The sequence below is a fragment of the Melanerpes formicivorus genome, unplaced genomic scaffold (genome assembly GCF_026170545.1).
Source record: "Melanerpes formicivorus ecotype bairdi unplaced genomic scaffold, bMelFor1.0.p_v2 SCAF_7, whole genome shotgun sequence".
Classification (NCBI taxonomy): Eukaryota; Metazoa; Chordata; class Aves; order Piciformes; family Picidae; genus Melanerpes; species Melanerpes formicivorus.
In genome coordinates, this window is record NW_027142359.1 from 22,010,456 (window position 1) to 22,023,051 (window position 12,596).

General features: G+C 45.4%; 1 protein-coding gene across 1 annotated transcript; it reads right to left on the minus strand.

The window, feature by feature from the left end:
• On the minus strand, window positions 1-10,979 carry NPL (N-acetylneuraminate pyruvate lyase). Its single transcript, XM_068141348.1, has 12 exons — window positions 10,720-10,979; window positions 10,392-10,460; window positions 8,325-8,398; window positions 6,530-6,617; window positions 6,091-6,148; window positions 5,925-6,000; window positions 5,112-5,204; window positions 4,261-4,409; window positions 4,033-4,079; window positions 3,208-3,292; window positions 2,328-2,367; window positions 1-1,067 (listed from the first exon to the last, which is right to left on the minus strand). Exons 2-12 carry the CDS (start codon window positions 10,454-10,456, stop codon window positions 916-918), a joined length of 927 nt encoding a protein of 308 aa, XP_067997449.1. The 5' UTR covers window positions 10,457-10,460; window positions 10,720-10,979; the 3' UTR covers window positions 1-915.
• Window positions 10,980-12,596: the final 1,617 nt, after the last annotated feature.

A 12,596-nucleotide genomic window follows, 5' to 3' on the forward strand; every position in this document is an offset into this window, starting at 1 on the left:
TCAACAAAGACAAGGTTCCCTAAACTTAGGAAATCAAGGGGAAGGAAAGGAAGCCTTTATTATTGTGTATTTTGTGTTCAGTGGTTACACAGTGAGGGGAATTTAGTACTTTTTTTTCATGCTTTTGTCTTATAGAAAATTAGTGACATGGCTCCACATTTACCACCCTCTCTTTCCTCCCTACAATCATCCCTGTCAGGAGATCTGGGGCAAGGGATGAAGGGCATGAGACCCCACATTTGTCAGCCCCCCTGTCAGAGCGTAAAAGCTCAAGCTGGTGGAGAGAAGTCCTGAGTGCAAACAAGCACATTTTAATCCCACAGTAGGTGATGTTCTGACATGGAAGCCATTATTCTGCATTGCAATGGAGAGATGCACAGCTCAATTGTGGCTTCATTTTCACCACAAGGAAAAAGATGGACAATCATCTGTTCATTAGAGAGATGAAAGTTTTCTGTTGCAAAAGGTTTCTTTTAATTTTGCATTGAGCAAAGATATATACAGTGAGATAAGACAAAAGAGGATTTCACATGTTCAGTGTCCCAGTGATTCTGCCAGTAAGGCTGGTGTGAGCAACCAGTGTCACACCCTTGTTTAAACACACAGTATAGTGCTCATGAAGAGAAGATGGAGACAGATCTTCATTCTGTCTAGAGAAAAGGACTTTGTACTCTCCAACTGAGGAAAATTTGCTTTTTTTACTAAGAGATACTCCTGGCAAGTGCAGAGCTCCAGGAGAGCAGAGTGAAGTTATACTAAAAAGGGCTGCATGTGCAACAACAAAGCCAGCACAGGGGCTGAGGCACATTGCCAATTCCCTGAAAGAAATCACAGCCCATCACATGGGGAGTGTGGCACGTGACAGTGAATCCCAGAAAAGGAACCTCCACTTCCAGAGTGACATGGAAACAAACATCAGTTGCCATCAGGCCACACAATGCTATCCAGCTTGGCTTTGGCTTTGATGATGAACTCCTCAGAGGCATCAATGAGGGGAGGCCGTGGAGGTCCCATGGGAATGCCAGAAACAGAAGTCATGACAGCTTTAGTTTGTGCAACACCAAAACCTGAGTGGACAAAAGCACAATCAGCACATTTAGAGACCGTTGTGCTCACACAGAGCCAAGCCTTGGGAGTCATAACATTTTGACGTCGTGTGACAACAACATTAGGTACCAGCTAAGACCACCCTGAGAAACTTCAGGAGGCCTCTCTGTCCATAGCTCAGATCTCCTTATGTACCTCTGGAAATTCAGTGTTTGCCTCTTTATTTATCAGGTTAAATAATGATCCATTTCCTCTGACTGTTAACCCAAGAAATTCAACCAAGCACTAAAGCTCAGCTAGATTCACTGGGGATTTACACATGTACAGCATTGACACAGTGGACAGTTCTCTTCATTAAGTGAAAAACATGAAATGTCTGACTGATTCTCCCTGTACTACTCTGACTTGGTTTTTATAGCAAATATATAAGCAATTACAGAATTGCTTTTTCTATTAAAACTTGGTTTTGTTTCTAAAAATCATTCAGTTCTAAAATGCTTTTGCCTTGTAGAGTCTGGAGAAGAGAAGGTTCCAAAGTGACCTAATTGTGGCCTTCCAGTATCTGAAGGGGGCCTACAGGAAGGCTAGGGAGGGACTTCTCAGGATATCAGGTAGTGATAGGACTAGGGGGAATGGAATGAAGCTGGAGGTGGGGAGATTCAGGCTGGATGTGAGGAGGAAGTTCTTCACCATGAGAGTGGTGAAACCCTGGAATGGGTTGTCCAGGGAGGTGGTTGAGGCCCCATCCCTGGAGGTGTTTAAGCCCAGGCTGGATGAGGCTCTGGCCAGCCTGATCTAGTGTGGGGTGTCCCTGCCCATGGCAGGGGGGTTTGAAGTAGATGATCCTTGTGGTCCCTTCCAACCCTGACTGATACTATGACTCTTAAATCATAGCAAAGGAGGAGAGACAAGTGTCAGAGCTGTTTGCCTACTGGAACACCACCATTCCAAAAAAACAAAACAAAACAAACCCTAGCAATGAGATTTTGGAGACAGAACAACATTTAAAAAGCCAGCCCACAGAAAGAGTCAGGATAAGAAAAAGGGTGAAACACACAGATTTCACAGAAGGAAGGAAATGAGACTGGAATCTGTTGGGGATGCTTGGTCAGCTCCCTTTGTTCAGTTCCCAGCTGCTACTAACTCAGCAGACACAACATTTTCTCACTGCAGAAATCTTCCAGGAAGGAAGTTCTGAGGGTACAGGAACATGAGAGCTTCTGGAGCACCAAGTCTGCATTTTCAGATGTAACAAGGGAAGGAGGCAGCATAGAACTTACCTAGCTTGATGACAAAATTGAGAAATTCCCCTGTAAGAAACTAGAAAAGACAGACAGCACTTTATTAGCTCCTGCAAAGTTTTAAGGTGTAAAAGCATCCAGAGCTGTTATGATATTTACATAGTATCTAATTGTTGCACAGCTCTGATAAAAGCCCTTGTCCACCCATTCAGTCCATGCAAATACTGATTGTGTTCCATTGGAATAGGCAAGGGAAGGATAGATAAAGGGAAACTATGGCTCCCTCTCAGTCTATCACTCTTGTTCAAGCTGTTCCTAACTGCAAGCAGCCTAAGAACACTCATAAGTTTTGTATCGGGCTCTAAAGCTTTACAACTCTGAATACCCACTGCCTAATGATTTCCCAGAGGAGATCATCTTTCAGATGTCTTTTAGACTTTCCTCCTGCAGTCACTTCAATTATAAGGCAAAAAAATGAAAAGATGCTTGAAATGCCCCATAAAACCACTGGGCATAGATTGTAGACTGATTGCTCAGAACTCCCCATGAATATTCAAGTTGTCCAAGAGCAAGAGGGGTCAAGGCAGAGCTGATCTGGGATAGCTTTCTGCCCTACATTATGTAAAGTATTCTCAGAATATTCCTTGTCAAGTGCCTTGTTCAGGAAAAAAGGCCAGGCCACTGCTCATTGCACAGAGGAGGTTAGAGTTGAAGGATAAGTAAGGCAGGTATTGGTTAGAAGTTAGTAAGCCAAAAAGGTGAGGAAAGATAAGTAACAAGCAGGGGAAATGGAGCTGAAAGAATTTTGCTTTACTAAAGCTACCTAAAGGTGTGGATGACAAAATCACATGGAATACAGCCCCAGCAGAGCCTGAAGAAAACGAAGGCTACTCCTAGTGAGGATGTTAGGATACTATACCTGATACCTCCGCGCTAACACAAGGTCTGGCTTCGCAAAGGCTTGCAACATCAGATTGGTTTTTTGCCCCAAGTAGTTGTATGTACTGTCAAAAAACAAAAATAGAGAGGAGCTCAGAACCACTGGAACAAAAGAAGCAGCCATAGGCTTTTGCTGTTGACATTATAATAATGCCATTATTATGATAGGGATTCATGCAATCTAGGTGATGCTTATATTGTCAATCATCTGAAGTATGCCAGCCCCATGGAAGAGTTTACAGAGCAAATTTCTCAGTTCTTTACAAAAGGAAGTGCTAATCAAAATTAAAAGACACAACAATATAGAAAGTCAGTGATTCCCCAGCTGTTTGTTCCATTTAAGAGCTGCAAGAACAGGGATATCACACAGTAATTTATCTAAACAGCCTGGTGTGAGGGACAGAAGACAAATCAGAAATTAAACTCAGCAGAGCCCTTTTCCTTTCAAACTTCTCATGTGAACTGAAGATTTTAACCTCTCTTGGTTTTCTGTATGGTAAAGGGAAAAGTGATTCCCTACTTCAGAAAGTTGCCGTGGGGATAAAGATGTTGAAACCTTGGGGTCAGCTTACAGACCGCAGCAATAATCGCTCAAAGGAACATACCCTGAGATCCCAGGTGATACAGCTGTCCCATAGCTAGCACTGGAGCTAGCTCATTTGTCTGCTTGCTGCTCTACAGCCCTACCCTGCAAAATTCTCCACTGCAGCAACTGAAGGTAGTGAGAGGAACACTGTGTAGATAATGGAAGACACAACAACACGGTGTGTGTGTTTTGAGGGGAAGGAAGCCAAACCATACTGACCTTCCAACTGCTCCATTTGCCCCTATTGCCAGTGCACCCAGCAGTTGCTAGTTTGGGGTGGGGGAAGAAAAGAAAATAATTTTTACTTCATGTAACAAAGGGGTGGAAAAAAGTGTGGTGGGAAGGAGCAGCAAGACCCACCTGGCACTGAATGTCCAGGGTTACTTTTTTCCCTAAGGCTGAAGCAAGAGAATGCCACAGAAGAAACCATTTTTAAGAATCTCTTACCTCATCCACCCCATAAAGAAATTCAAATTGCTCTGCCTCATTCTTGTTTATACATTGTGCAAGGTCCAAGAGGTCTGTGTCACTGAACTTCACGCCCTGGAAGGTGGGAATCCGCTCTTTTATTCCATCCAGCAACTCTTCAACACGAACTGTGCAGAAGAGCAATCTCACATGAAGAAACACACCTTTCCTGTGGGGACTGCCCTGTCTTGTGCTCAAGAAGTGTTCACTTCCGGTCTAAGCCTAAACTCTATAGCTCTAAAACAAGCAGTAGGACACCTTCAGTGTGGTTTATTTCCCACACTCAGCCAAAAGACATCTTTCCATCCTCTCTGAAGCATTCCTTTTACCAGATCAGAAGGGAAACACCAGAAGCCTATGTTTAGGAATGAACTGGAACAATATATTTTAAAATAATACAAATGCTTCCAGAAACATCACAACCTGCTGTCTAGAGCTCATTCCTCTGCTAAATAACGAGATCACACGTAACTGATTGGAAAACATGACTATGAAGTCAGTGTACACCAAGAAAGAGTGGTAACTATCATGTGATTCAACTATGGTTATCCATGAAAATTACCTATCCTGGTCCACCTAAGTGCAAAACCACGGTCAGCATCACCTCCTTGATCCAAATTGTTCAGTACTTATAAGCCAAAACTTTTTTCCAATTAAGAGGAATTCCATATATTTTCCAGTGTTGGATTCACCTCTCATTTTCAGAAAGGATCTTTTCCACAGCAGTTTGCACATGAGGTGAGCAGAGGCCACATACTACTGGTAGACTAATCACAGAAGCCACTGGGATTACTCAGGCTGCTCAGAAGAGCTCGTGAAGCAGTACTTACTCTTCACTCCTGTCAGAGGAGGAATGTGGTAGTAATAAAATGGAACTTCAGGGGCTTCAGACGCAACCTTCTGTAAGAAAGCAACCAGTTCATCTGGAAGAAAACAAGCAAGGACCCACATAAGAGAAGGAGATTATCTGTGGGGAGCACGAAGTCAGATTCTGAGCAACCAGGAGCTGTGGAGAGACCGCCTACAGCCTGTGTAACATACACACTGAACTGTATAGAAACCTGCACACATCATAAAATATCAAATGGAACAAAACTCAGTGGAAGATCTTAGGAAAGGCAAAGATGATATTTATTTTAGACCAAACCAATTGCAGCAATTCACACGCATTCTCTTAGAGATTTAACTCTGCTCTCACACGTGCAAGACCTGTGTGCCAAACTGGTCTCATCAGGATCACTTGTGCACAACATAGAGAGCAAGGGATTAAGTTCACATTCACCTCCCTGCAGTACTGCTCAGTGGTGATGATGAACAAGTTGTTGGACAACTTTTTTGTACTGTTTTAGGAATCAAAGAGATTCCTGAGAATCTTGTTCGCTGCATGCTTTATACATTTTAGGCATCCTTCCCTAAATGAGACATGATACACCAGATATGGCCTCACTATGGCAGAGTAGACGGAGAGAAGAACCTCCTTTGATCTGCTGGCCGCACTCTTCCTAATGCACCCCAATACACCATTGGCCTTCTTGGCTATGAGGGCACTTTGCTGGTTCAAAGATGGCAGCGATCCTGTATCTATGATAAAAGTTTACAGTGCAATATAAAAGGGCCTCAGTGGGGCAATCACATCTACTTACCTTTGTTTGTAGGTTTGAAGAAGAAGGGGGCTATCACAGCAATAGCACTAGCTCCTATGGCAGCTGCATGTCTTGCCTACAAAGGAGGGAATGGAAGGTATCTGAAGGTACATGTGGTTGCTGTGTATCACATACAAAGTGAAAAGGAATCACATCATATACACACCAACTCCTGGGACTCTGGCAGACTCAGTGCTCCCACATGAATGATCACATGATCCAATCTGCACGAGAAACAAGGTTCAGAGCTGCTCACAGGGCATGAACAGGCAGATAGAGTTAACTTCCATTTCTTCTCAAGAATAAGCAGCCCTTTTGTCATAACACAACAAGGACACAGCTTTTTTTATCTCTAGAGCCCTATTTTGTCCCCTTGCTCCCAGTGTACCAAAGAGAAGCACTCTTTTGCAAGCTCTCTAAGCAGCTGAACTGGACACCAGTTAACCGGCAGTAACAAAACAGACTTCAGTGACAAAGGAGCAAGGGAACCAAGTCAAACAACAAAATACTCCAAACCAAGACATCAGCAAATATGGCTTTGCACTCAGGCATGCCTATATCACAACTCAATATAGGGAATCCCCTGTTCACCCTCAGCTACTCACTTGTCTTTTCCTTGGCACACCCATTCTTCTGCCAGCTGTTTCCTCTCCTGGGTGCTAAGGGACAGTCCTTCTCCTGTTGTCCCATTCACTGTTTCAACACAATACAACACACTTCCTGAGGTCTGGCCTATATGTACTGGTTTTACTGAAGACAAGAACTTACACCTTTGATGGTATTAAGCATAACTTTTCTCCCCCCAACTCATTTTAAGATAGCAATGGTCTGCACCAGCATCTCCCTGAGGATTGCAGTATCACCATCACTGAATGCTGTGCCAGAACACTTGAGTGTTTCAGGATCAGCAATGGTGGGAGGCAGGAGGCAGAATCAGCTGCTGAAACTGGGAAACTGTTCCCCAGCCATCTCCTCCCCACAGACACTACCTCCTTCTCCCTGCAGTGAGTCAGGCTTGTGGCAAGCGCAGTGAGCCGGGGGGAGTGAGTGTCTATTCTCCACTCCAACAGCTTGACCTGAAATTTGGTGGCTCTATGGTGAGCAGAATTGTGTGTGCTACCTAGGCCAGAGTGCACCTGGAAAACATGATCTATATACAGTCACAAATGTCAGATTGAACTGGGACAGCTGAAGCCACTACCACTCTCTGCTCTGCATCTTGGCAGCCTTTTGACTGCAGTTTTGAACCAAAACCTTAGGACTGACTTCAGCTTAATTAATTATGGCAGGCTGTGAATAAGTGTGGTTGAGCAGATGCTGTATTCTCTACCCTGTCAACCCTCCTGCCCCCATAGCAGTACCTGAGATAGAAGCAGAACAAAGAGATAGGAACAGTGACCACCCTGATATCACCCAGTATACCACAGATCTCCTAAAGAACCTTGTCTGGCTTTGATGAATTCACTGAATTTTCTGGACTCCTGAGCTGATGGGGTTTTAATCAGACCATAGAATCACAGAATGGTTTGGGTTGGAAGGGACCTGTGACCATTTGAGGCTCCAACCCTGAACAGGACCTTAGAACACTGTCTAGTTCCAACTATCCCACTGAGCAGGGACACCTTCCACTAGACCAGGTTGCTAAAGGCCTCGTCCAAGCTGGCCTTGAACACCTCCAGGAAGGGGGCATCCACAACATCCCTGCGTAACCTGTTCTAGTGTCTCACCACCTTCACTGTAAAGAACTTCTTCCAGTCTAAATCTGCCCTCTTCCATCTTAATGTAATTTCCCCTTGTCAAATGCATTTTGCCCAGGCAAAGGGGAGAATCATTCAGCTCTGTCTTCTCTGCCAACACAATTCATTCACACATCTCAGGGAACATTGCTGTATGAAAGTGACACTTACAGAATCACAGAATCAGTCAGGGTTGGAAGAGACCACAAGGATCATCTACTTCCAACCCCCCTGCCATGGGCAGGGACACCCCACACTAGATCAGGCTGGACAGAGCCTCATCCAGCCTGGGCTTAAACACCTCCAGGGACGGGGCCTCAACCACCTCCCTGGACAACCCATTCCAGGGTTTCACTACTCTCACGGTGAAGAACTTTCTTCCTCACATCCAGCCTGAATCTCCCCACCTCCAGCTTCATTCCATTCCCCCTAGTCCTATCACTACCTGATATCCTGAGAAGTCCCTCCCTAGCCTTCTTGTAGGCCTCCTTCAGATATCCCACACAGAATGGGGTGTAAGCAAAAGCAGAAGCCTTCAGTATTGCCTTACATTCTCCACTGATGAACATAAATGTCCAGAATGAACCCATATTTCTCCATATCAGGCAAGATATCACAGGATTGCCATCCAGACAAAAGGATATAACTGTTTCTGTCAACTTACCAAAGATGTTCTTGATGTTCTGCTTCCCTACCAGATAGTCGACATATTGACCAATCACCGAAAGGTTTATTTGTCTGAAATGAAAGAAACCTCAGGAGCCACCAGTCTACACCCACAAATACCTTAACCTTGGAGATTAAGACAAACCAAAGAAAGAGATGTTGCACAAGCCTTGCATTTGTGCACGCACAAACTTCCCCAGGGTATGACACTCTCAGCATGTGTTTAGGATTTCAAGTAACAGGTCAGTCCTGAATTCTTCCTTCCAGTCTCTCTTCCTCCTGACAAGCAGTTCACTCTTCCAACCTTGTATCTCAACTGATAATTGTTGCAAGCTCATCACAGCAAAGGACTTTTTGGGGGCAGATGTGAGAGACAAGAGGCACTAAAACTTTTTTAACTGTTGAGGGAAACAAGAGGCCTTGAGAGCACAAAGATATTTGTGCAAGAGCTGGCAAATAGTTAAACTACACTTGCCACTGCTGGACACGGACCGTGAAATGGCATCTGCTGGATGTGACTTTGACCTCGCTCTCTCATAATAGGATGAGGGAAGCAACAGACTTCCCTGACAAACGGGAAATTGAATTCTAGCTTTATCTTTTCTGCTTATTTTGTTTATCAGTGTATAATATTTCACCTTGTTTCCATTTGTCAAACGCACAGACCAACCCTGTAGTCTGAAAGGAAATTCTGGGACCCTGACTGGGTTCACACACCACCTAAAATTTCAGAGCTACATTCCCAGAACTTTTCTTACAAGGGCCATGCATTCCAGGCAGCAGGCTCAGGTCATTCTCCAAATAATATGTTGCAATAAATTTGAAATACAGAAATAGATAGAGAGACATAGAATCATTCGTGTTTGAAAAGAACTTTAAGATCATCGAGACCAACCATTAACCCAGCACTGCAAAATTCCTTATGTCCAAGCTAAACCTCCCCTGATGCAATGTAAGGACATTTCCTCTTATCTTGTGTCTTGTTACTTGGGGAGAAGAGACCAAACCCCACCAGGCTCCAACCTCCTTTCAGGGAGTTGTAGAGAGCCAGAAGGTCTTCGTTCAGCCTCCTTTTCTCCAGGCTAAGCAATCCCAGTTCCCTCAGCTGCTCCTCACCAGACTATTTTCTAGATGCCTCATCAGCTTTTTTTGCCCTTCTATGGACCCACTCCAGCACCTCAACATCCTTCTTGTAGTGAGGGGATCATTGAGTCGTAATACAAAATTGAATAGGAATGAAGCTTCCTTAAAAGCAAGAAAGGAAGCAGTAACTGCAATGCAAATGAGTTCCCTGGCTGACACAATACCATGCCTTACAGCATTTCCAGAAGCAAGGTCTCAGTTTCGAAGACTACTACTAGCAAATCTCCACCAGCTCCCTTCAGAAACACACAGGGACCTGGACATATTCCCTGCCAGAGCAGCTCAGAGTCCTTTGCTGACTCTAGTAAATCTGTCTTGCAACATCAAGATGCAGTAGGGAGGACGTGTTTGTTACCACTGCTTTGAGGAAGGCTGATTTTCAACTTCCAGTTTGATGTTATTTTCAGAACCCTGCAGTCCTTGCAATATTTTTTGGGGGTTCAGACTAATCCTGTGCACACATATATTCACATTAATGTGTTGGTTCTCTTATCTAGGGTAAGGAAAAGTCTAAAAAGACAGCAAGTTTTGTCAATTATTTTCTAGCTCTCAAGAGCTCTTTTTAAGCTAGGGCTGTGATTCTCCTTACCAAATGGGAAAACAATGCAATACTCTATCTATATAACCTTGCTATGATTTAATTACAATACAAAAGCAGCAGAAAGAGAGAGAAGATTGATCCAAACTCTTCAGAGCTAGACATACAGAACTTGGTGGGCAGGTGCAGACAGAGGTGAAGGGAACCCACTGTAGTGCTAGTAGGATGAACCTATTACTTTCCTCATCCCATCAGAGATCTGATTAAAAAAACCAAACAAACAAAAAACCACCCAAACAAACACAAACCTGATCATTTCAGAATTAGAAATATGGAAAATAGAAGTCTAAAGTAACAGTAATCAGTGAAACTTTGACAACTCACCCATCAGGAGTCATTGGAGTGACTGTAGCAGCTACAAGACCCTGCAACTTTTTTCTGGGTGTCATTGAGCTGTTTGGGAAGGAGATGATGTTAAAATGATTAGCATCTTTACGTAAGTGTTGATCAAAAGCAGAACCGGACAAGCAGAGTTCAGAAGAAGTGGATTTTGCAAGGCAGTTAATTGTGGTTAGAGAATTCTTTTTGTTGTTGTTGAAAAACATCTTATCACAAGCAGCACCGTGCCTAGACAGGACTGGGAGCCCCAGGCACTGAGAGACATTTATTTTACCTCTCTTTTTCCCCATGTAGGCTGTGGTCTAGCACGTACCTGGTAGCCTGACAGGGACAACAGCGCTGCAGAGGAGCGGGCTCAAACGCTTTCTCCGAGCAGGGCACCCTAACGTTGCCCCACTGCAGATCTCCCGTCAATCGAGAGGCCGGCCCGGGCACCTCCGGTCGCCTGGAGCAGCAGCTCAGGCTCCCGCCGCCCCGCCCCTGGCTCGCCTCGCCGGCTGCCGGCCCGGCTACGCGGCGGTTCCGGGGCGGCCCCGCTGGCCACCGCGCTCTCCTCCGGGCCGGCTCAGCGGGCGGCGGCGCTACGCCGCGGTTTGGCCTGAGTGCGCCCGGGCACCGCCTTCTGTGGCTACGAGGCCAGAAGGCGCTGAGCGGGTGGGAGGCGACCTGAGGGCGGGGAACCGGCATCACCTGATAGCTCGCTACAGAAACCATCTCCTCCACCCATCCTCTGCCTTTCCCCCGGGTCTCCTCGGTGGCCCCCTGAAACAGCCAGCGTCCTGCAGGCTCCCGGCAGCCTGCTCTCCAGAGAACACAGAACCATTTTGGTTGGAAAAGACCCTTAAGATCATCGAGTCCAACTCTTAACCCAGCGCTGCAACGTGACCACTAAGCCATGTCCCTCAGCACCACATCTACATAGCTTTGAAATCTGTCCAGGGATGAGGACTCCGCCACTGCCCTGAGCAGCCTGTACGAGGGCTTGACAACCCTTTTGGGGAACATATTGTTCCTAATGTCCAGTCTAAACCTCCCCTGATGCAACTTAAGGCCATTTCCTTGACCTATCACTTGTTCCTCTGGAGAAGAGTCTGACCCCCACCCAGCTCCAAACACCTTTCAGGGAGCTGTAGGGAGCAATGAGGTCTCCCCTCAGCCTCCTTTTCTCCAGAATAAACAACCAGAGTTCCCACTGATGCTCCTCACAAGACTTAATTTCCAGGCCGTTCACCAGCTTTGTTGCCCTTCTCTGGACCTGCTCAGGCACCTCGATGTCCTTAGAGAGACCCAAAAGTGCTGTAGCCCCACCGGTGCTGAGTACAGGGGCACAATCACTGCCCTGGTCCTGCTGGTCACAGTATTGCTTGATCCAGGCCAGGATGCTGGTGGCCTTCTTGGCCACCTGGCCCCACTGTGGCTCATATTCAGCCAGCATTTGACCAACATTCCCATGTTTAACATCTAAAGCTTGTTTGGATCACTATTTGCAAGCTTAAAAATAATAAAATAAATAAAATTTAAAAGTAAATAACAGGGTGCAGAGAAGGATTTTGCAAGGCTCACCATGGCAAGTGGTGTAGCAAACCCACACTGTTGTGTCCTAAAGGGAACAAGCACCAGAGGGCATGTCAGAAGCTTGCCAAGGCCTGGGAACTGTGATAAAGAGCATTTCTAGTTAAAAGTTTGCTTTTTTCCCCGTACAAACTAGTCACATTTAATCTTTTATCTATCCTTACACAAAAAGAAAGATGCACCTGGAGATGAAACCTAAAACTACAGCTCAGTAATTTAAGGGTAATCATCAAAATATTCTCATTATCATAAAATAAAATTTCATATGCCCAAAAACTTCATCATTGAACCAAAAGCCACAAGATGCATAGAAATGAGAAGTGGAAGACTTGCTTCATTTTGGCCTTCCTATGCACATCACCATGTCCTGGGTGCTGTCTGCATTGTAAGGGCTGCAGGACACCACAAGGACTTCAGCCAGGAAAGGCTTCAGCTGCCTTTTCTCTCATCCTCTGCCCATTTCTGGTGCTGGAAGCACTCTCAGCCCCAGTGCAGTGCCCTGGCTTTGAGACACACAGCATGGGGAGCTGGGAGGACCTCATTGCTGTGTGAGAAAGGCTAACAGAGGTCAGGCTATGCCAAAGGAGCAGAAAACAACAGCTCATGGGGAGCTAGAAG

Bases quoted from the DNA above. Each gene is read 5' to 3' on its own strand.
- NPL (XM_068141348.1), bottom strand. From the start codon at position 10,456: ATGACACCCAGAAAAAAGTTGCAGGGTCTTGTAGCTGCTACAGTCACT. The intron at 6,001-6,090 runs GTGTGTATATGA...CCTCCTTTGTAG, and splicing joins TGCCAGAGTCCCAGGAGTTG to GCAAGACATGCAGCTGCCAT. The intron at 3,293-4,032 runs GTCAGTATGGTT...GTTTTTTGACAG, and splicing joins GCAAATGGAGCAGTTGGAAG to TACATACAACTACTTGGGGC.